Source organism: Lipotes vexillifer, unplaced genomic scaffold (genome assembly GCF_000442215.2).
Source record: "Lipotes vexillifer unplaced genomic scaffold, Lipotes_vexillifer_v1.1 scaffold661, whole genome shotgun sequence".
Classification (NCBI taxonomy): Eukaryota; Metazoa; Chordata; class Mammalia; order Artiodactyla; family Lipotidae; genus Lipotes; species Lipotes vexillifer.
In genome coordinates, this window is record NW_006796183.1 from 96,174 (window position 1) to 119,975 (window position 23,802).

At 49.9% G+C, this 23,802-nt stretch overlaps 1 protein-coding gene across 1 annotated transcript in view; it reads left to right on the forward strand.

Moving 5' to 3' along the window:
• CFAP57 (cilia and flagella associated protein 57) overlaps positions 1-23,802 on the forward strand; it is a 75,845-nt gene that overhangs the window by 39,572 nt on the left and 12,471 nt on the right. Inside the window, exons 11-20 of the mRNA XM_007468275.1 lie at positions 1-125; positions 3,566-3,721; positions 5,205-5,298; positions 5,928-6,118; positions 9,862-10,035; positions 11,068-11,226; positions 14,161-14,304; positions 20,626-20,742; positions 22,076-22,210; positions 22,292-22,435. The exon at positions 1-125 is cut by the window's left edge and continues 43 nt beyond it. Coding sequence (XP_007468337.1) covers positions 1-125; positions 3,566-3,721; positions 5,205-5,298; positions 5,928-6,118; positions 9,862-10,035; positions 11,068-11,226; positions 14,161-14,304; positions 20,626-20,742; positions 22,076-22,210; positions 22,292-22,435 — 1,439 coding nt within the window. The remainder of the gene's footprint in view (positions 126-3,565; positions 3,722-5,204; positions 5,299-5,927; positions 6,119-9,861; positions 10,036-11,067; positions 11,227-14,160; positions 14,305-20,625; positions 20,743-22,075; positions 22,211-22,291; positions 22,436-23,802) is intronic.

Genomic DNA, 23,802 nt, shown 5'->3' on the forward strand with positions numbered 1-23,802 from the left:
TCGCCGAGGATGGCTGCCTGTTCACCTGGAAGGTCTTTGATAAGGATAGTCGGGGAATCAAGCGAGAGAGGGAGGTGGGCTTTGCTGAAGAGGTGCTGGTTACCAAGACGGACATGGAAGAGAAGGTAAGAATTGGATCTAGTGAAGAGGGACCTGGAAATTCCGTACCAGGCTCTGCATCCAAAGTCCTGGGACCGGCATAGAGCCTTTCTCTAGCCCGGCTTCTCCTGTGCCCAGCACAGACCCCCACAGCTCCCTGTACATGCTTGCCCACACCACAGCCGCTGCATTCTGTGTCCTCCCCACCCCGCCTGTCCTTCTGCCACATGATCGTCTTGACTTACGCTGAGCTCTACTTCTAGCCTGTGACCTGTCTTTCCTCTCCTACTCTTTGAGGGCAGGAACCACGACATATAATTCACTTGTATGACCAGCAGTTTCCAGCTCGTGCTAGGCATAAATAAATATTTACATAAATATTTCTGATAAATATTTACAAAATTAAAGTGACAGACTTGTATATTCCAGTTGTATTTGTGAAACTTAATAACTGCTGGTATCTGGAACCTTCTTTAAAAAGAAAACAAAGATATTTATAAAACAGTCCTGAAACCCACTCCTCTCAATAATAAAACAATAACAGTAATAATAACCAATCACCAACTTTTTTTTAGGTTAGCCATGAAGCAGACACTGTGCTAATTACTTTATAAGTATTTTCTCATTTAAATCTCCCAATATCTCTATGGAGAAGATACTGTTGTTTTCCCCACGTTTCAAAAAATGGTTTTGGAGAGGTTGGGTGACGTGTCCAAAGTCTCTGAGCTAATTAGGTGTAGGCCCAGAGTTCCAATCCAGATTTCATCTGGAGCACACTCTCCTAATTGTGACCTCAGAGCGCCTTCCCTCCTGTTGATGCAGCTAACAGTCTTGAGCGCCCTGAGTGCTGCGCTCCCCAAGGGAGAAACCGAATGGGTGGTAACCTCACGGGGCTCACAGAGGGTGCACAGCTGCGAGCTCACTGCTGTTCATCCAGAGTTTAAAGTGCACTCACTGAGTACCTACTGTTTGCTGGTCACTGTGGATGCATGTGGGAGAAGACAAGATGGGCCCTGTGATCAGGAAACTCACAGTCAAGTGAGGGACAGAGGGGCTTCCCTGGTGGCGCAGTGGTTGAGAGTCTGCCTGCCAATGCAGGGGGCGCGGGTTCGTGCCCCGGTCTGGGAAGATCCCACGTGCCGCTGAGCAGCTGGGCCCGTGAGCCATGGCCGCTGAGCCTGCGCGTCCGGAGCCTGTTGCTCTGCAACGGGAGAGGCCACAACAGCGAGAGGCCCGCGTACCGCAAAAACAAACAAACAAACAAAAAACTCCAAGTGAGGGACAGAGACAAGCGAAACCAACAGGACCACAGTGGCCCCAGAGCAGGATGATAGGCCCCTGGCGATTGCTGGAGAGCCCTCCGAGAGCTCCCTGGAACTTTCTGGAAGTGGGAGGAAAGGCTGAGGGAGAGGCTGTGAGAGTTAAGAGTCTGACCTCCTGCAGGCAAATGTGTCTCCTCCTCTTCCTTCTTCTCTATTTTCTCTCTTCTTCCCCGAGGGGAGGGGAAGACACCAAGTAGGAGACACCAGGCTGCACCAAAAGCCTGAGATGTCTGGGCTGACTCCTGACCTCAGCCCCCCAGCCCCCAGCTAGGCCTGACAGCACAGCTGCCAAGCTGGAAGTGACTAGTGTATGTTCCGCTCACTTCTTGAAATTCCCTTCTCTCTCGGGCTCCAGGAGACCACACCACATCATTGCCTGTGTGCCTCTCAGACTGTTCCTCCCCAGCTCCCTTCCTGGCTCTTCCTTCAACTGGCCTTAAAAGCCACATTGCCCAGAATTCCCAGCTCTCTCTTTTTCTTTACATTCTATGACTTTCTATGTAACTATCGTGATTTACCCACTCATTCAGTCATTCATTTATTCATGCACCTAACTAGTATTTGCAGAAAGATGTGCTATGTACCAGACACTGTGCTAGGTCTGGGATTACAGAAATGAGAGACATAGATGGTCCCGGAGCTTTTATATCATGGGAAGAAGTAGAGGTAAAGTTTTAAAAGGGAACCAAGTGTGTAATGAGTGTTATGAAGGAACTGTGCTGTGGGAACACAGGGAAGGGACCCTGAGCCAGGCCAGCTGGTGCCAGGGGAAGTGAGCCTTGAACGGAGCCTCCAGAACAAGTTGCAAAGGGCCTTCCACCCTGAGCAATGAGTGTGTGCAAATGGACGAGGCGGGGATGCTCTGGGGAGGATGCTCCTAGCTGGTGGGGCTGGACAGTACACGGGGATGCCGGAGAGAAGCGTTGGAGGTGAAACAGAGAGATAGTGAGGGGCCTTTTACACCATGTTTTAGACTTTGGAAATGCTTCCTAAGGCCCCACTGATGATCTGAGTTAGGGGATGACTCAGTAGATTTGTGTCTGAAGAGACTCTGCTCTGTAACAGCAAAGTGGAGAAAGATGGAGAAGGGCAATGAGCAGGTGCCTCCAATGCAACCTGTCAGAACCGGATCATTCCCACCAAAATGTGTCCCACTCGTACGCAGCGGGCCCTCAGCACCATGTATTCATCTGATACATATTGTTTTAGTGCTGGTCCTGTGCTGGGCTCCCAGGGTAAAGCAGTGAAGCAAGACAGGCCAATGCAACCCTCAGGGAATTGTCTGGGCCGGGGAGACAGTCTCCATCCACAGTCCTCTCACTTCACCCCACAACCCATCAGGCACCACGTTCCCTAAAATCTCTTTCTCTGGAATCTTTCCCTTCTGCTCTGCTCCCCACCTCTGGTCAGGCCCTTACCATCCCCCACCTGAACTACACAGATCCCCCAACCAATGCATCTGCCTTCAGTCCTTCACTACCCTAGCCTGCATGCACACTCCCTGGCTTTGGCCACTTATCACAATTGGTAATGTTATGTCTCCTTGGCTGTCTCAGTAGACTGTAAGTTCCATGGGGTCAGGAATCATGATTCAACAAATATTTTTCGAGTGCCTACTCTGTGTCTGGCACCGTTCTAGGTACTTGGGGTACATCAGCGTACAAAACCAACAAAGATCTCAGCCTTCTTGGAGATTAAATTCTAGTGGGGGATGAAAACAAAAGACCCTAAAATAATAAGTAACATTTAAAAGTGCCAAGATTTAAGGGAATAATAAAACAGTAGAGCAGAGTAAGGGGGTGGGGGGGAGTCAGAGGTGCCGGGAATGGGAAGGGGAAGGAAGCAGGATTAAATCATGTGGTCTGTGTAGACCTCACTGAGGTGACATCGAAGCATAGTTGAAGGAGATGTGAGTTATTAGCATACTGCCTGTGGCACAGTGGGGCTCACTGATTACACGTTTTGAGGGTAGAGGGAGAAGCTCATATTTCTCCTAGTGTCTGGTCTGTGTGTCTTGTGCAGAAAGATGACACATGCGTTGGAGGCTGAGCAGAGCTGTAGGTCTCAGAGAGCGCAAGGCCACGGGTTTAAATGGTCTGATTCACCCGCACTGCGATTGTTGTTGATTCTGTGTCCTCCCAAAGGTTCAGGTTCTGTTGGAGCTGAAGACTCGTGTGGAAGAATTAAAAATGGAGAATGAGTATCAACTTCGACTAAAGGATATGAACTATTCTGAGAAGGTTAAGGAACTAACAGACAAGTTCCTCCAGGAAATGGAGTCCTTGGAAATGAAAAACCAGGTCTGTTGGACCAACAACGGCGAATAACAAGAAATTTCCTGCTCACTCAAGAGAACTGGCACACGCTCAAACAATAAGACATATGATAATGTGCGATTTTAAAGCATAGTTGATAACATCAGAAATGCTTACAACAAAGCGCTAAGTGGGAAAAAAAAAGAATATAGAGCTCTCTATAGTGAATGCTATTAATGATGTAAAATAAATACACATAGAACAATTTTTAAGAAAATAGCTAGCAGTGTGATTGTCTCTGGAAGTTGGGATTGTGGATAGTTTAAATTTGGTTCTTTATGCTTTTCTATAATTTCCAAATTCTCCACCGTGAGAATATATTACCTTTGTGGTCAAGAGAAACTTATTTAAAAGCAAAATGAAAAGTAACAAGAAAAACAAAGTATGGAAAGAGAAGAGCTAGCAGGATATTGACCTCAGAATTGTCAGTAGGTTAAATACAGTTAGTCTAAATTGGCTTCCCTGGTGGCGCAGTGGTTGAGAATCCGCCTGCCAATGCAGGGGGCACGGGTTTGAGCCCTGGTCCGGGAAGATCCCACATGCCTCGGAGCAACTAAGCCTGTGTACCACAACTACTGAGCCTGCGCTCTAGAGCCCGCAGGCCACAGCTACGGAGCCCGCATGCTACAACTACTGAAGCCTGTGTGCCTAGAGCCCGTGCTCTGCAACAAAGAGAAGCCACCACAATGAGAAGCCCGTGCACCACAAAGAGTAACCCCCGCTCGTTGCAACTAGAGAAAGCCTGCGTGCTGCAACGAAGACCCAACGCAGCCAAAAAACAAAATAATTAATTATTAATTTTTAAAAAATAGTCTAAATGGCCTTCCTGTAGTTAAAGATGGTCCAGGACTCTCCCAGAATGATTTCTCTGTTTTGTACAAATCTGCTTGGCCCTTCGCCAGAACAGCCAGTTTTTTGCTCAAGTGATATTTGTTCTTTTATGTTATCTCCACGGGTCTAAAAACACCCTGGCAGTTAATTTTATTATTTCATTCATTTAATCAACAAACATTGGTGCCTTCTGTAATCTGAGCACAAAGTTAGGTACCTCCCCTTCCTGCAAAGAGCTTTTCTGCTCCATTAAAAAAAACAATTTCTTAGAAGCTGATACATTAACATAGCCAAGGATTTCCTTGAGAGCAATGTGCTGACAACAGAGAATTCAAATCAATCCTTACCTTTTCCACCCAAAAATCCATTTGGTGCACGTCCAAAACTGAACTCATCATTGACAAGATTCATTTCGTAGAAGGATCTAAATAGAGATAGTATAGAACTTTCACAGCAGAATATAATGCAAAAAAAAGTGATAGCTTGCATGTTGCTTGTAGAACAGTGCTTGGTGCAAAGTAAGGGCTTGGGGAAATGTTTGCGAGTGAAGGAGGCTCTCACTTGTACAATTGGTGCTTCTCATTGTGGTGCTTTCAGCAGATGTATAGAAATGAGAATATTTTACTCTGTGTCTTAGGTTTTAAGAACAGAAAAAGAAAAGCAGGATGCACTCCATCATGAACGCATGGAAGACCTCCTGGAAAAACAGAGCCGGGAACTGCAGAACATGGGTGAGGCCATCAGTGAGGCCACTGGGCAGAGGGCAGTTGACTGGGAGCAAAGTCTGAGAGTCCTCCAGATTCAGCAGAAGCCCCAGTCTATAAACAGCCTACATTTATCCCCTGGAACTCACCATGGTTTGTGCTCCTTTGTATTTACTCATTGATTAAACACAAATTAAACACCTACTGCATGCCAGTAGGAGATAGGAAAAGTGTGGGTTTGGAGCCTGATAGGCTGCCTTGGGTCCCATATTCACCTGGACTTGCTGGATGCTCTAGGGAATCACCTAAGCTCACCAAGCCTCAGTTTACTCTCCCATAAAATGGGGGTACTAGTACCTGTTTTGCACACTCAGGGAATTCTTCTTGGCCCTGAACCCCCAAATACCCCTCTGCACTTTCCTGGAAACCTTTCTGCCTAGACGGTGAAGGGAGGAAATCGGGCTGCCAGACAAGACGATGGCGTGGGGGGCCCGTGAGGAAGACAGGTGTGCATTTGTATCTCGCCTGTGGAGGCAGAAGCTCTAGCTGGTGCTGGAAGGGGGCCCAAGGCTGGAAAAGCACCCAAGGCTCCCCTGGGTGTCCCTGAGGCTGATGCTACTGTCCCTCCTGAAATAACCTTCCTTGCTTCTCTTCAGAATGTTGGAACAACGAAAAGTTGCTTCTAGAATATGAGAAGTACCAGGAGTTGCAGCTCAAGTCCCAGAGGATGCAGGAAGAGTATGAGAAACAGCTTCGGGATAACGATGAGACCAAGAGCCAGGCCCTGGAGGAGCTGACTGAGTTTTACGAGGCCAAACTGCAGGAGAAAACCACCCTCCTGGAAGAGGTACTCGCAGGAAGCCAAGCTGTGCCTCCCTGTCACGGTGCCATCCTGCAGACCTGGCCTGGGAACAGCCCAGAGAGCTGTGGGAAGCCTCGCTTGACCTCCATTTCCTTCCCCACCTTCCTTTCCGAGTGTGTTTCGTTTAGCCTTGTTTCGTACTGTTTATATATTTGTTTCCCTGGCGGCCAAGGGACTCCCTGAGCCGGGAGGTGCTCAGCTTTTGAAACTAAAGTTCCTTGGATAGACTAAGTTCGTAACTATTGTTCTCTCCTAACTGTCCCTTGGAGACTTAAGCACTGGGGAGAGCTTTCTAGAAGAAGCCTCTAGAACTGGAGAGGAACAGGGACCTGAACCATGGGAAAGGTGGTTGCCTGAAACCCCTTCGTAACTTCTTATGTCTTGCAAGACATTGTAAGCCAGTGAAATCATTCCTGCGCTGACTCAGCAAACACAGACTATTTCTTATTGGTTTACCAGCCTGAGTGCTGGGTGGTGAAGTGAAGTGAAACATGGGGCCAGGTTCTCAGTGGGTGAGAAAGGCGGTCACACAGGCTGATATTCATCAAGGTGCAGACGGGACAGTGGGGAATGCAGACACAGAGCACCCACCCTGGCCTGCAAGGTCTGGAAAGGCTGGCAGGAGCTACCGAGATCCAGGAGGCTTGGAAGCTGGAATTAACCAGGAGACTGGGAAATGCAGGAGGTTGAGAACATACAGGCAGAGCAAAGTCATAGAATATTCAAGCAGTTGGGTTGCCAAAATATCTCGTTTCCCAAGATGAAGGGAAAAATGAGAGAGGCCAGATGGTGTCCTTTTTGGCACGAAATTCTGGCAGACGTGGTTGCTGACAGTGAGAGGGCAGGAGAGTCACGAAAGTATGGAGTGATTTTTGAAGGGAATGAGGAAGGGAGTGACGAAGGAGAGGACGGGCAGGTCTGCAGCTGAAGGCCCAGCTGAGGTCTGAGAGGCGAATTCTGGCGGCGTTCACCCACCAGGCCGTGCGCTTTTCCACAGCAGGGCTCAGCAAATAGGTGTGTGAGAGAGGAAGGCCTGGAGCCGCCCTGAGCCAGAGCTGGGGCTTCTCTGAGTGGTGAAAATAAAGGTTGGCTGGTGACCTGCCACGGGGTCCGGGACAGAGAGGGTCAGTAAGGCGCCAAGAGTCAGTGGAGTAATCACGACCAGGCGAGGGGACGTGATGAGGTTGAGAGCTGGGATGGCACACCTGGGATCCAACAGAGAAGTCACCTGTGCTCAAAGAGCCGGGCCTGTATTTTAAGACTTCAGAGGCAGCACCATTCCAGGGGGTGGACCTGAGAGTGGGTGCGGGAAGATAAGGGGCAAAGCACCAGGAGACGTTCTAGGATCCTCTGTAACCAGCCTGGTGATGGCAGGGAAGACGGTGAGTCGGCGTCCAGAAGTCTTCGGTGTACAGGGTGGGTGACCAGGCAGTGGGGGATATATAGGTGGTGAGAAGTAGAGGGTGGAGGTCCCGCAGACCTGGCAGAGGCTGAGCTCTGATAGCAGAGGGGGGAGCTAAGAGATTCCACCCCCACCTGAGCCCGGCCTGCTTCCAGTTCCATGACGTGAGGAATGTCCCTTCGCTGCCCTGCCCACCTCCCCAGCCCCATTTCCAGCTGCCCCTGTCCAGTGATGTGGAGCCTCTGGGAGTTTCCTGCACAACCTCTGAGCCCCTGCTCAGGATGATGCCTCTTCATCTAGGCACTTGTTTACGCCCTCAGGGACTCAGGACAAGAGCTAACTCCTCGACGATTCCTCCCTAACCCTCCCCTCCCACAGGGCTAAGCATCCCTCCTCTGCGTTCTCAGGACCCCCGGGCCCCTTTCACCCATGTGGCTTACACAGCAACATCTTGGTTTGCTGGGCTCTGATTTTAGGGTGAATGGATCGATCCTCCCAGAGGGGAGAGAGGCCAGCCTTCCTCCCAGGACCTGTCACAGTGATGACACGGCTTTTCTTCTTTTGAGTCAGTAAGATTCCAACTCAGAGCCTTCCTAGGGAGATTCCTCCCAAGTGCCATCTGACTACCGGCTGGGCTGCTTCTGCTTTTTAGCAACATCTCCCAGACCAAGAGCAGGGGCTTGTGGGCCCCTCTAGGCTGCAGTCGGAGCCGACCTGGCCAGGCTTCTGTCCAGCAAGGGTCTGGTGACGTGATGGGCAAGAGAAGCCTTTCTCAGGAGGCCATTGAGCCCAGTTTTAAAACCACCTTGTCTCACTCAACCTCCAAAACACTCAGTCCAGGGATGGTACGTGCAGCCTGGGAGAATACCAGGGTCAGTGTGAGAAGAAAGCCATTGACTCTACCGTGATGTAAATGTCCACCCCTGGGCAGCAGTGAGCAAGGATGAGCCCTGCCCCAGTCACTCCCCAAACTCCACCAGGCAGAGCTCGTTTTCCCAGCATCTGGGCTCTAGGCTTTTCCTCATTCAGCACTGACATGTACCAGATCTGTGCTGGGTATTCACTGCAGTGGGTGGAGATGTGGCCCTGCCGTCAAGGAGCCTCCGTGTCAAACAGGCTTTTACAATATAATGTAAAGTGATGGGGGATGTACAGTGTTCACACGGGGAAATGACAGCTGAACCAAGAGCCGGAGGAAGAATAGGAGAGAGCCACGGGAAGACGCTGGAGTCAGAGGGACAGCGGGTATCAAGGCTCAGCAGCTGAGGACCATGCACACTGCGGGAACTGAAGTTAGTTCACACTGGAGAGAGCTTGGGGTGGGAGTGATGGCTGAGGCCAGGGAGATGCACCGGAACTGCCTCCTGAGAGCCTGGGGACCCGTTTCAAGAGTCTGGACTCTACCATGAGGACAAGGGTGAGCCAGAGAAGGCTTGCAAGTGGGGGTTGGCATGACCAGGTGTGTGGTTTAGAAAGCTCCCCTCGACTAGAGAATGAGATCCGACTGGAGGGAAGCATGACCAGAGGCAGGAGGCTGGCTAGGAGGCTGACAACAGTCCAGGCAAGAGATGACAGGGGCCTGGGCAGTGACAGAGGCATAAAGTGGATGGATTCAAGAGGTGAAAAGATTCACTCATTCATTCAGATATTTATTGAGTACCTACTGTGTGTCAGTGTGCGTTGTACACTGGGAACTCCTGGTGGGCGTGATAGACTGGGTTTTTACCCTCGAGGAGCTTACATCTAATGGGAGAGACAATCAAGTAATTCCACAAATAAATATAAAGTTACAAGCGTCACAAGTTTAGTGCGGGAAAGATAGGAGGGGGCTGGCGTCAGCGTGAAGACCAGAGGTGGAACAGGGTCGGGGGGTGTTGGTGGGACAGTGGTTGAAGTGATAGAGCCCAAGGCCTGATCTGGTAGGGAAACGGGGACAAACAGAAGCACAGAAAGGAGACAATCAAGTAATTCCACAAATAAATATAAAGTTACAAGCGTCACAAGTTTAGTGCGGGAAAGATAGGAGGGGGCTGGCGTCAGCGTGAAGACCAGAGGTGGAACAGGGTCGGGGGGTGTTGGTGGGACAGTGGTTGAAGTGATAGAGCCCAAGGCCTGATCTGGGAGGGAAAGGGGGACAAACAGAAGGACAGAAAGAAAGTGGAAGGGTCAAGGGACCCACGGCCTTGGTTTCCACTTCTGTACTAACACTCGGTCTCCCATCCCCATGATAGGCCTTGGATGTTCACCTCGTCCCAGGCCTTCTGAGCACAAGGGTGCCGCGTGTCCCCTCTTCCCTGGGCACACACCCTCCCTCTCTCCGAGCCAGGTGCAGGAAGATGTCAGGCAGCAGCTGCGCGAGTTTGAAGAGACCAAGAAGCAGATAGAAGAAGATGGAGACCGTGAGATCCAAGATATCAAAGCCAAGTATGAGAGGAAGCTTCGGGATGAAAAGGAATCAAACCTGCGGCTCAAAGGAGAAACGGGCATCATGAGGAAGAAGGTACCGGGCTGTTCCCAAGAGGCCTGGGGGCAGAGCAGGGCCTCACTACAGAGAAAGCATAGGGTGGGTAGACGGACACGGAGCCGGCCGATGGCGGCTCTGCCCCGGGATGACCTGGCAAGATCCCACCTGAATGTCCTCATCTCCAGCAAGCGGGTTAGGAAAACAGCACTGGCCGCTGTGAGGGTTCCCCCTGCCCAGACAGGCAGACAGAGCCTTACCACATCGTCTGACGGGGTAACCATTGGGGCTCCCCCTCCTCTTTCCTGTTTGCAGGGACGGTGAGGTTCACCATGACACTGGTGGACACCCTGGGCTTTCATTTGTTGGCAAGTGGGATTTAGAGTTTTCAGAGCTAAACATTGAAAGTGGAAATGCGGTCTTTGGAGGTGAGACAGATAAAGTCTTCGCCTGGAGGTGTCCTCAGGCTGTCAGTGCAGGGATTCAGGGGTGCTCCTGTTCAGACTCTGTGGGCGGGAGAAAGATTGGGAGTATAGGATGCTTAGGTTATAAGGCAGGGGAGATGTTTGTAGTCACTGATGGCTGAGTGAGGAGGCATTCAATTCATAGATCCTTATAGAATTGCCAGTTGCCCCGAAACGTCTAGCCTAAGAGAAGCCAAGTTCAAAGGAAACTCATGTTCTTTCCTATCAGAAATCACACTACTAGTCAATCCAGGGGGCAATCACATCTTCCCTTCTTGGACATGACTAAGATGGCTCATCAGTTAGGGCCCAATCTCTGCAACCTTGATGGGGCATGGATCCCAGCCTTTCAAGGTCAGTGTGGTCGTGGAAAACTCTGGATCTGCTGGGGGAACTGGTCTCTCTGGAGCCTCTTAAGGCAGACAGCCCTCCTTCACATAAGGGGATGGGACTGGATCTTGTCGGACAGAATTGTCCCATTTGGCCTGGGAAATTCCTGACTGTCCCAAATTCTGATGGGGAGCTCTTAAAGTCTACAGGCAGTCAGGAGGAATGGAGATGAGTTCACAGGCTCTGGTGTCTCTGTCGTTGCTGTTTGTTCCTCTAGTTCAGCAGCCTGCAGAAAGAGATTGAAGAGCGAACCAACAACATTGAGATTCTGAAGGGAGAGCAGGTGAAGCTGCAAGGAGTCAGCAAGTCCCTGGAGAAGGACATCCTGTGTCTCAAGCAGGAGATCCAGGAAAGAGACGAGACGATTCAGGATAAGGTAAAGGCACATCCTGTGTCCCGCCTCAACTCCCGCCTAGACGGGCCCGGGCAATGAGGATGAAGCTCAAGAGACAGGGTCCCTGCCTTCCTGGAACCCATTTATTGAACTTGATGGAGGGGGGCGGGGTGAAGTGCCTACTGTGTGCTTGGCACTGGGCCAACTGCCGTAAAGACATACCATTCAATTCCCCCAACAACCCCAGGGACCATGAGCCACCCAGTTGAATAGCTCAGGAAACTGGTTCCGAGGGGTAAGTATCTTGCCCAGGCTCGTACAGTTCGTAGATGACGGACTTGGGGTAACAACCTGAGTGCTGACTGCCAGGCCCCTGCTCGCCACTGCGCCAGGCATCCCAGGGTGACCATCCCATGGACTGGGGGCAGCTCACTCACCCCATCGCCCATGTGGTCCCCCTGGTCAGAGAGGAACTCCCCCATGGTTGGCCCTGTAACCACTGGATACCCCAGAAAGTGGTATCATTTTTCTGGATGGCTTTCTCACAAAACACTAAAACAAACACATCACATTCTGTGAGGCACACCACCTCCGTATCCAAAATCTCATATCCTCCTCCTGAGCAAATCCAGGCTCCGTACCCTCCTCTCCGGCCCCTCTGCCATTGCTGCCTTAGTTGGACACAACTCCTGGGTGGTTGAGAACACAGGTTTCAGCCTACCGAGCTAGGTTCCAGGGCAGCCTCTGCAATTGGCCACAGGACCTCAGGCAACTAATTCAAGCCTTGTTTCCCCACCTGTGGATGCGGCCCTCAGGGGCTCTGATAAGGATGAAATGAGACAGTGCACACATATCATTTCTGCAAGTGAGCGTTTGCGTTTGTATCTGGGCATTTTTTAGGGAGGAGTCAAAGCTCTCTGCAGATTCTCAAAGGTTTTTTTTTTTAATTTAATTTTTATTGGAGTAGAGTTGATTTACAAAGTTGTATTAGTTTCAGGCGTACAGCAAAGTGAATCACTTATACATATACATATATCCACTCTTTTAGATTCTTTTCCCATATAGGTCACTACAGAGTATTGAGTGGAGTTCTCTGTGCTATACAGTAGGTCCTTATTCGTTATCTATTTTATATATAGTAGTGTGTTTATGTCAACCCCAATCTCCCAATTTACTGCTCCCCCCAACTCAAAGTGGGTTTTTGACAAGAAAGAGGTTAAGACCTCTCGAAAATTGCACCAGCCTCCTAACGGGTCTAATGGCCTTCCTTCCCACTTCCCATCCGGGCTCCCTGCCACCACACTCTGTAATTATTGTCACTCTCCCACTTAAAACTCTTTCACACGTCCCAGCTGCCTGTGGCAAGGGGCAGCAAAAAATTTTTTTCTATAAAGGGCAAGGTAGTAAATATTTTCAAGCAGTGTGGTCTCTGCCACAGTTGCTCAGTTCTGCCGCAGTAGCATAAAATCAGCCATAGACAAGACATCGATGAGTGGGCTTGGCTACATTCCAATCAAATTTTATGAAAACATGGGCTTCCCTAGTGGCGCAGTGGTTAAGAATCTGCCTGCCAATGCAGGGGACACGGATTCAAGGCCTGGGCCGGGAAGATCCCACATGCCGTGGAGCAACTAAGCCCGTGCGCCACAACTACTGAGCCCACCACAATGAAGAGTAACCCCTGCTCGCTGCAACTAGAGAACAGCCTGCGAGCAGCAACAAAGACCCAACGCAGCGAAAATAAATAATTTATTTTTTAAGTATTAAAAAAAAACTTTATGAGAACAGGCGGCAGGTCAGATTTGGCCCGAGTGCTATAGCTTACCAACTCCTGGCCTCCGGGATAAATTCTCAACTCTTTAGCCCAACACGGAAGACCTTTGCCTCTCTCCCCTCCTCCCCTCCAGGCTCACCTCACACTGTCCCCATGAACCACCACCCTGACTCACACAAGTTGTTCTCAGCACCCTCAATACACACCATGCCTTCCACAATACCTGTCACAGTGTAGGTTTACATTTGTTGACACATCTGCTTTCCCAGCTAGTGTGTTTCCCTGTAAGGGTAGGGACTGTGGCGTATTTCTGTTTGGAATCTCCGACCTTGGCAAAAGATCTTTGTGAAGTAAATTTGTGGTAATGGATAGACCTACATTCCAACTACAATTGCCTTGCAACGAATTACCCCAAAACGTAGTGGTGAAAAACAACTGTTTTATTATGCTTGCAGATTTTGTGGGTCTGGAATTTGGACAGGGTACAACGGGATGGCTTGTCTGTGTCCCCGATGTCTGGGTCCTAGTGGGGCCTCAGTTGGGTGACTCCCGCAGCAGGAGGCTGGAAGACAAGCCTCCAAGGTGGCTTCTTCATCCCCAAGTCCAGCCCCTTGACCAGCATGGCTGGGAGGCTGAGCTTAGCTGGGACTGTTGACAGAGCACCAAGCATGCTCTCCAGCCTGGAGGTCTCAGTGTAGGGGGACTTTTCACATAGCAGTTGGCCTCCCAGAGCACGTGTTCCAAGAGAACCAGGTGGAATCTGCTCGGCCTTTTCCAAGCTAGCCTGGGAAGCTATGCGGCATCACTTGAGTTTCATTCATTGGATACAAGCAAACCATAAGTCCAGCCAGATGCAAGGGGAGGGAATTAGACACCACCTCCTGATGGAGAAGCATAAGGAGCACGCTCTTCTCTTGCCGAAGAACATGTAGGACAGGAGATGCTGCCAGGTGAGCTTTGGAAAACACAGTTGACCAAAACCTATGTCTGAATGGGTGAGTGAATGAATGTAGTCCTGGCACAGAAGCCAAGAAGTCAATGGTTCCCTCTGGTGGGGGATCCGGCCTTTGTGTCCCCAGCAAGGGGAGCAGTCTGTGGCCTCCTCAATCAGGAGGTCACAGGATTTGTGCACTTTGCCTAAAGGGATTCCGTACCAGGGCCTCCTGGTAACTCTCTCAACTTCTCTCTCCTCTCACGCACAGGAGAAGCGAATCTATGATCTGAAAAAGAAAAATCAAGAACTAGAGAAATTCAAGTTCGTGCTTGACTACAAAATAAAGGAGCTGAAGCAGCAAATAGAACCTCGAGAGAATGAGATCCAGGTGATGAAGGAACAGATTCAAAAGGTGAGAAGCCATCTGGACCCCCTGGCCTCCTTCCCAACCATTCCTGGCTGGCCAGGAGGGAACGAAAGAAAGCTCTCCTGGGACTTCCCTGGCGGTCCAGTGGTTAAGACTCCCATGCTTCCACTGCAGGGGCTGTGGGTTTGATCCTTGGTCAGGGAACTGAGATCCCGTATGCCGTTCAGCACAGCAAAAAAAAATTTGTTTTTAAAGAAAAGAAAAAAGAAAGGAAGCTCTCCTCACAGCCCCTCCCTGCTCCCAAGGTGTGGGCAGCATCCACTCCGCAAAAGAAGCCACGGGGAAGGCCCAACGGGGGTTCAGTGGTGCAAAAGCAAAGTGCTTTGGGATTTGGCTTCCCCCGGGGCCTTGGGGTGGGCTTTGGACCTATTGGGACCACGGTTGCTGTGCCTTCAGCCACCAGGGGGTGATGTGTACTCAGCCACCAGCCTGTCCACCAGAAAGTACACCCCTCCGGATTCAACACTTTTTTCTCAGACTAAACATGTTGGTGGGGGCCCTATGCAAGGCCATGGTGTTTGGACTTCATCTGATAAGGAGTGTAGGAAGTCATCAAAGGCTCTTGAGCAGGAGAGTGGCAAAATTAAGAGTGTGTTCTGCGAAGCAAACAGGATGGAGGCAGAAAGGAGAGAGATCAGAAGCAAGGGACGAGGGCTTCTGAGAGCCCAGTGGGGTACAAGTGTTCCCCTTCAGCCCCTCTGCCCAGTACACAGGGCATTTCCTTATGATGCGTTTACCTGTCAGCCTCCTCACACTGGGCAGTGAGCAGCTGACGGTGGGGTCCACGGTTCATCTAAACGAGGGTGGTCCTGACCTCCCCCTCGTCCAGTTTCCCCATTTCTCAGTCAGTGGCACCACGATCCACCCAGGAGCTTAACGTAGAAGCGTGGAAGCCATCTCAGTTCTTCCCTTCTCTTAACTCCTATATCCAAGTCACCGATGCCTATCTGATCCATTTCCAAACAATATCTCAGATCCAACCCTCCTTGCCCTCTGCTGCCATCACTCCAGTCCAAGCCTACATCATCTCTCTTCTGGACCTGACTCCAGCCTCCAGTCTGGTCTCCACATAGAGACCACAGCAAACCCCCAGTGGTATCTCCTCCCACCTAGAATGAAGCCCAGACTCCTTACAGAGGCCCTGCGTGATCCCACCTCAACCAGCCTCTCTAGCCATATCTCCAGGCTCCTTCCCCAGCTCCAGCCTGCAGGCTTTCTGACAGTTCCAAGGACAAGCACTTTTGCAGCTCTGCTCGCCCTGCCCGGTAGGCTCTCAGATCTTCACATGACTGGCTTCTTTGCATCTTTCACGTCTCAGCTCTTGTGTCACCTCTCCAAGGAAGTCTTCCCTGCCACCCTATCCAAAACAACCTCCTACTCCCCCCCCATCTTCTCTAACTGTGCTGAGCAAAGCTAAAAGGGTAGCAGAGTGTACCGATGGCCCAACTAGAATTGGCTCCACAAGGGCTATCGTGGAGAAAAGCAAAGCCTTTTCTCCAGGAGGCCCAGAAAAGAGGCCACATGGTGGGATCAGTCCAGGGCTGGGACATCCAGAGAGGATACATCCTGTGACGATGACTTTCTCCCTGGCCTCTGGGATAAGGAAGGATGTTCCCAGCTGACCACAGAGCTGCTTCCTCTGGCCCTCCTGCCATTCTTGAGTGACCTCAGGGCCCAAGAATGGCAGCCTGAGAAGATGAGAAGGAGCAGGAGCCCTACCTGCCTGGGAAGCGGATGCGCCGCAGGCCCCTGGCAATCACAGCCCCACTTATCCCACCTCATCTGACATATTTGTCAACTGCACTTAAGGTTGGGTTGGTTGCCTTCCACTGCAACACAGCTGAGAGATTATTCACGTTCCCTTCAGTAACTGGACCAACCACGGCTTTGATCCTCAGGGAATATGCCACCCCCTTGGGAACGAGTCAAACAGGACCCCTCCTGCCCCACCCCAGGTGCCAGTTGCTGCCAGGGCTGGTGTCTGGGCCCAGTTCCTTCCCCAGGGGCCTGTGACCTGGTGGCTTCCCTCTGTGGGTCAGACACATTAGGCCCACCTGCTGTGGACCTCCTGTGAAGTTCCTTTCCCTGCAAGAAGGAAGCTGCAAGCCCTTGGCTCCTTTGTAGAACTGAGACATCCGTGCCTGAAAACAGAAAACTTGCCTGACTCAAGTGCCTCCCCTCACAGACACTCTTCCAGCTTCTCTTTGATGAAACGTGACTATCTCCTTCCTAGGGCAGGAGTTTCCAGAACCTCATCATTTTACTTCACACTCTTTTATTTCTTCATCTAGTGCAGGTTTTCTCCACCTCGGCACTATTGGCACTTTGGGGTGGATAATTCCTTGTTGTCAGGGGGCAATCCTGTACATTGTGGGATATTTAGGAGCATCCCTGGTCTCTACCCACTAGAGGTAGAGACGATCCTCCCCCAGGGGTTTGTCCTCCCCCTCCCCCAGATATGACAACCAAAAATGTCTCTAGACGTTGCCACATGTCCCCTGGTGGGGCAGGGGTCAAGATGCCTCTCCCCAGCCCCCGCTCCCCACTAAGAATCTCTGAATGTGATGAGTACCACCTGGATGAGTAGATGGAATTTCCACTCCAGGAAAAGGATGCTTGTTCCCATTCACTGGCTAGTCTCCTGGCTGACCAGCCAGCTACTCAAATTTGACATATTCCTATGTCAATCCTTCTATGAAATAGATTCTTTTTACTCTCAGCATGGTTTGAGGCTTTGCTCATATCATCCTCCTTTCTAACCTAACCTGGTCATTGCTGACTTTAAGATTGTAGAGAAAGAGGCACAGCCAGCTGCAAGCACCCAGGCCTTGGAGAAGCCCCTTTCTCTCTTGCAGCGGCCGTTTCCCTGGTCTGGGGCACCGGCTTCTCACCTGGGCCACAGCGGCAGCCTCCTGACCAGGCTACCTGGCTCCAGTCTTACTCTCTCCGGTACAGCCTCTGCATCAGGCCTTCTAAGGTCCAAATCAGATCATGCCACTCCTTGGGTAAGACCTGTCAGTGGCTCCCTGAACTTTCAGGGTAAGGGCCAAACTTCTGACCTATTTAAACTTCTGGGCAGGGTAAAGGCTGAGCTTCACACCATTCGAGCCTCAGCCCCAGGGTCCCGCATGACCCAGCTCAGCTGACCTCTCTAGCTCCCCTCCCACTTCCTCACACGCACCCCTCCGAGGTCCAGGGGTGCCTGGACCACTTGCAGCCTGCAGAGATGTGCCAGGCTGCCCATGCCTCTGGTCCTTTCTGTGCATGGCTGTTCTCTCTGCCTGAGATTCTCCTTCCCAACTTGTCCTTAAACCCTGTGCCTCCTATAAAACCCGACCGAGCATCCCTTCCCTAGGTGCCACCCCTCAGCTGCACTGTGCACACACAGGGCCCTTTCTGCCCTGACTGCTGATGGTGTTGATCCTACTGCACGTGAACTTCTCATTTACTTCCCTGTAATCCCTCTAGACCCGGGGCTTCTTGAAGAAAACTGCCTCTCAGTCAGGTCTGTATCCCTATGCCTGTGACAGCCTGCCAGTCCTTTCTAAGGGATACATTCTTCCGTTAGCTGTGTAAATATCCACACTTGCTCTGCGTCCTCTACCAGGTGGCTCCACGTAGCTCCGCCAACATTGCATGTTGATCTCATTCTTCCAGAGGCAGGTTGTTTCAGGCTCTTCTCCCTTCCCTCAGTCTTGCTTCCCTTGGCCTTCTATACCTGCGATGCATTCATTTATTCATATGAATATTTATTGAGAGCCGCCTTTATGCCAGGCGTTGGGTCAAAGGGCTACTCTGTTCGTACAAAATGCTTCCAGTAATTAGGCTAACATTCTTCCAAACGCTGCCCCTTCCTGTCCAGGATACGGCTCTCTAGGGCCTCCTGGTACCTGAGAAGCTGGCCGGGAGCCTTGAAATCTGGCCGAAGGGCCTGCGTTAAGCTAGAGGGGCTACTCCATCCAGCCAAGAAAAAAACCCTGTGGACTCCCCATCCCCCTCAAAATAGTCAGCAAACCTCTCTAATAACAGGAACACTAGCCTCCACCAGATCTGGCGTGTCAGTCAGACTGCACTCCTTTGCTTTTGGCAGGAGTTAAGTCAAAGGCGAGCTCACCTACAGCTGATCTCATTCTAATCAGGAGCTCTGATTGTTACCCACACGCCCTTGGCTGATACCCATGTAACAATGAATAAAGAGTCAGAAGCTCATTTTTTTTTTCTTTTGAAGATGAGGCCCTCTGAAGTTGTACTTTTTAGACCTTTTCAGCAGAATTATGAGGCAAAGATTCCTTCTCAGCCTCCTCTTTTCTGTTTTATGCCTTAGACTGGGGACACCTACATGCTGGTCCCTCAGAACTTTCTGCTTGAGGGTTGGCCCTGATGATTTGTGGCCCCAGAGGGTCAAGATTCACTCACACAACTTCACAAAGTAGAACGAGGAAGCTGCTTTTCTGCAGAACCTGGCCTCACGTTACAGGTTCCAGTCAATTTATAAGGAATTCAAGAAAAGAAGGAAGGAACAGGGAAACCAAGGGCAAAAAATTCATAGCCGGGCTATAGAAACACATGATCTGGGTTAACATATCAGCCAAGGGGACGGCGAGGCGTAAGAAGAAAGGTTCCTTCCAGTGTGGGAACTAGAAGGGAAGTGCCCTGGTAGCAGGGGAAACATTCCCACTGAAAGACTTCAGTTCTCAAATATAATTTTCATTCTCTGACTTTCTTCATTGAGGTACCATTGGTTTATAATGTTATGTAAGTTTCATGTGTACAGCATTATATTTCTTTTGTTTGTTGTTGTTGTTCTTTTATTTATTTTTTACTACTTTATTGGGGTATAATTGCTTTACAATGGTGTGTTAGTTTCTGCTTCATAACAAAGTGAATCAGCTATACATGTACATATGTCCCCATATCTCTTCCCTCTTGCGTCTCCCTCCCTCCCACCCAACAGCATTATATTTCTACTTCCATATGTACTACAGCGTGTACAGTTTCCATCCGTCGCCGTACAGTTGCTCCCCTTTACCCATGTTGCCCTTGTCCCGCCCTTTTCCCTCTGGTAGCCACTACTCTGTTCTCTGTTTCTATGTGCTTGGTTTGTTCATTTATTTTGTTTGTTTTTTGTTGTTTTTTTAATTGAAGTATAATTGATTTACAATGTTGTGTTAGTTTCAACTGTACAGCAAAGTGATTCAGTTACGCATATAACTTTCAGGTTATTTTCCATTATAGCTTATTACAAGATATTGAATATAGTTCCCTGTGCTATACGGTAGATGCTCGTTTACCTATTTTATATATGGTAGTGTGTAGATGTTAATCCCAAACTCCTAATTTATCTCCCCACCCCCGTCCACCCCCTCTATTCCCTTTGGTGACCATAAGTTTGTTTTCTATGTCTCTGAGTCTATTTCTGTTTTGTAAATAAGTTCATTTGTATCATTTTTTTTAGATTCCACATATAAGCAATATCACGATATTTGTCTTTATCTGACTTACTTCACTTAATATGATAATCTCTAGGTCTATCCATGTTGCTGCAAATGGCATTATTTCATTCTTTTTTATGGCTGAGTAATATTCCATTGTATATATGTACCACATAGTCTTTATCCATCATCTGTTGATGGACATTTAAGTTCCTTGCATGTCTTTTATATCCCAAATGTGAATGAAATCATACAGTATTTGTCTTTCTCTGTTGGGCCTATTTCACTTAGCATAATACCCTAAAGGGACCCATCCATATTGTTGCAAATGGCAAGATTTCATTCTTTTTTATGGCTGAATAGTATTCCATTTGTGTGTGTGTGTGTGTGTGTGTGTACCAAAGTTTCTTTATCCATTCCTCCACTGATGGGCACTTAGGTTGTTTCCATATCTTGGCTATTGTAAATAATGCTGCGATAAACATAGGGGTGCATATATCTTTTCAAATTAGTGTTTTTGCATTCTTTGGATAAATACCCAGAAGTGGGATAGCTGGATCCTCTCTTATACATCTACTCTTAATTTTTTGAGGACTCTCCGTACTGTTCTCCATAGTGGATGCGCCAATTTACATTCCAACCAATAGTGCACAAGAATTTCCTTTTCTCCACATCTTCTCTAACCCTTATTATTTCTTGCCTTTTTGATAATAGCCATTCTAACAGGCAGGAGGTGATATCTCATTGTGGTTTTGATTTCCCTTTCCCTAATAATTAGTGATGTTGAACATCTTTTCATGTGCCCATTGGCCATCTGCATGTCTTCTTTGGCTTACTTTCTTATTCTTGACTCTTTTTCCCCTGTTGTCTATAGATGGAAACTGAACTGGAGCATTTCCATAAGCAGAACACACAGCTGGAGCTGAACATCACAGAATTGTGGCAGAAATTAAGAGCTACTGGTCAGGAGATGCACAGAGAGAGACAAAAGGTGTGAGGATTTTCAGAGTCTGGCAGCTCTTGGATTCAGGAGCTGGCGCCTGTCTGCAACGGGCAGCTGGCTTTCAAGAGACAGAGCCAGCCCGTAGCTAAGATACACCCATTTTAACTCACATACTTTACTTGCTCACAGCCCAGCCCTATTTCAGGCTCATGTAAATTTACGTAACTGAATCCATCTGAGACTATAAAATGACTTTGAGTATAGTGATCAAGGAGGTGGGAAGCCAGTGTTATAGGAATGCTCACAACATTGGCTTGTGTGGCCTGGGAAGGAACATGCTCAGAGAGATCATCTGTAGTTGGTGGTTAAAGGCTTGACTGCCAAAACAATATTGAGCTGAGAGGACCTCAGAAATCGCCTATTCTGGTCTCTCTATGTAATAAACAAGGAAAGCAAGGTCAGAGAGATTAGGAAGTTAGAAACTTCACCCAGCACCCACAGCTAGTGAGCACATACAGAGCCAGGGCTGGGAACCCAGTCTTCTGGTCCTGGGCCAGGACTTGGCTGCACCCTCACCCCCTGGCACAGAGCACCTCGTAATGTTGGTAGAATCAGATTGAATTTTTCCACCTCTCACATTAAGGATTGACTCTGTACTAGGTAATACTAGAAGCTGCAGAGCTATCAACGTGAACTGATACAGATCCTGCCCTTCACAAACTGAAGAGGTTGACGGGTGATTTGTGGCATGTGCATAGTAATTATCAGCCAGCCAAGGCTGAAAATTATGGAACACGAATAAACAGCTGTGAGAGTGAAGAAAAAGGAGAGTCTCTGTAGGTCAGGGGTAGGGGAAGATGGGTATCTGAGAAAGCATGATGCAAGAGGGAGGACGTAGCCCAAGTTTGCAGATGAACCAGGTCTCTGCTCAATTTTGTCATTATCTTCCCTACCCACTCACAGCAGCCCTCAGGAAGGAGAAACACTGCATGAGCTAACAAAGTGGCAGGGAAGCCCTGGAGCAGGGATCTGCAAGAGAGAATCGATGCTCTCCGTCTTGGCTCCGAAAGGAGTAGGTGACCGCTTGCGCCTCTTTTAGCATTTTAAGGCCTGTGGTCCTGGAAGGAATCCAGAGCCAATAAAGGAATCGGTGTGTGCTGCCTCCTAAAAATGCAACTGTTCAGGCCAGGGACACAGGAGTTTTAAGGCCTCTCCCTCTGGGCTATGTGCCCATCCAGGCCTCTGGGCCCTGTGTGGCCCCTGGTGGTCAACGGTTAAGTCCTAGATGAGGTGTCTCTTGTCCCTTTAAGCAGCCACAAGGCTGCAGCCCCTGCCCCTAGAGAGTCCCTATGGGGCTACAAGTAAATGCCTCTGCTTGCAGGAGCGGAACTTGGAGGCGCTGGTAAAACGGTTTAAGACGGACCTTCACAAGTGTGTGGCGCACATCCAAGAACCCCGGCAGCTGAAGGAGAAAGTCCGCGCTCTCTTTGAGAAGTATGTGCAGCGGGCAGACATGGTGAGCTCTGCCTCCCTTCCTGCCCTCCCCTGCCCTCCAGGCTCTCCCCTCCCTCATGGTGAGCCCCTCCTGCCCCATCAGGTGGAGATCACAGGGCTGAACTCGGACCTGCAGCAGGAGTACACCCGTCAGCGGGAGCACCTGGAGAGGAGCCTGGCCACCCTCAAGAAGAAGGCGGTCAAGGAGAGTGAGCTGCACCGCGCGGATTATGTCCGCATCATGCAGGTACCTGCACGCGCCCCTCAGCTCCCTCGAGGCTGGGCCGTCAGAGACAAGAGAGCCTGTCAAGGGCCCCTCCAAGACCACTGTTTTCAGGGTTCCCCAAATGTCCAAGGGACCCACTAGCTTTCTCCAAAGCTCCTTCTTTGACCTGTCTCCTCTGACCCCCCAGAGCTCGTCCTGGCGGTGACCATGGCCCAGAACCCCTCCAAGGAGGTTTCCTAGGCATTTCCATGCCCACTTCTGCCCCTCCAAGGTTCGTTCATTTCTGCCCCATCTCACTTCACCAGCCACCCGTTTCTTTTTTCTACTCCTATCTTTGTCCAAGGCACTCCTGCATCCTGCCTCACTCCTCTCCTTGGGCCAGGACTTGGCTGCACCCTCCCCCCCTGGCACAGAGCACCTCATAATGTTGGTAGAATCAGATTGAATTTTTCCACCCCTCTGGACTTTGGCCACGTGACTTTAGCTCTCCAAGTTACTCTCTTCCTGCTCCTCTTTTCTGTTTCCAGCTCTTGTTTCACCTTACTTTGTTTTGCTGCTTTTTATTCTGCTACCTGTATCACATGGTCCCTGCTGGCCAAGTTCTTTCCTGGGAACATGCCCATCTCCTCCCACCTCTTCCAGCTTTTCTGGTGCCTCAGGTCCCTACTCTTATCTCTCGGGTCCAGAGCCAACCACACCCACCCTAAGTGTTGGCCTCCCCTCGCTTTAATGAGCTCTCCATGCCCACCTCCCCGGACTCTTCCTAGGGCCGTTCAGAGAGCCTAACCCCATTACTGCCACCTCCACTTACACACACTATCGGACTCCCAGGCAGGATTCTGCTGCCAATTCCTCTTTGGGTATTGGTCTCACCTGAGGCAGTTAATGTGAATTAATATCAAAAGAGAACATCAGAATCACATTTATAAGGCATGTACTTTTTTATATTCCTATTTCTTTAATGCTGTAATTAAAATGCTGGAATGGGGATGGGCTGCAGTTGGATTGAAACAAATCAGTTCCGAACACAGCTGGGCAGAGCACACTGCAATTCAGGCCAGCCCCAGGCACAGCAGGTCTCATGCCACCTTACAACCAGCCCCTGCTTAAAAGCAGCCCACACCATCAAGCAGCCCACTGTCCAGCTCCTGAGCCATGAAAGCAGTCAGAGGCCCAGAGATAGGAGTAGACTCAATTGGTGGGACTCTCAGGCACCAGCAGCTGATACACAGAACCATTGCTAAGGGTCTCGAGTGCTCCCAAGCATGGAGAGTCCCCAGGGGCACTGCAGTGCAGCCTGCAGGGCAGGGGGACCAGGGAGACTGTAGGAGTAGTTGTCAACTGGTGACATTGCTGAGCTCTCATCTGTGACTTGCCACCAGAGCACA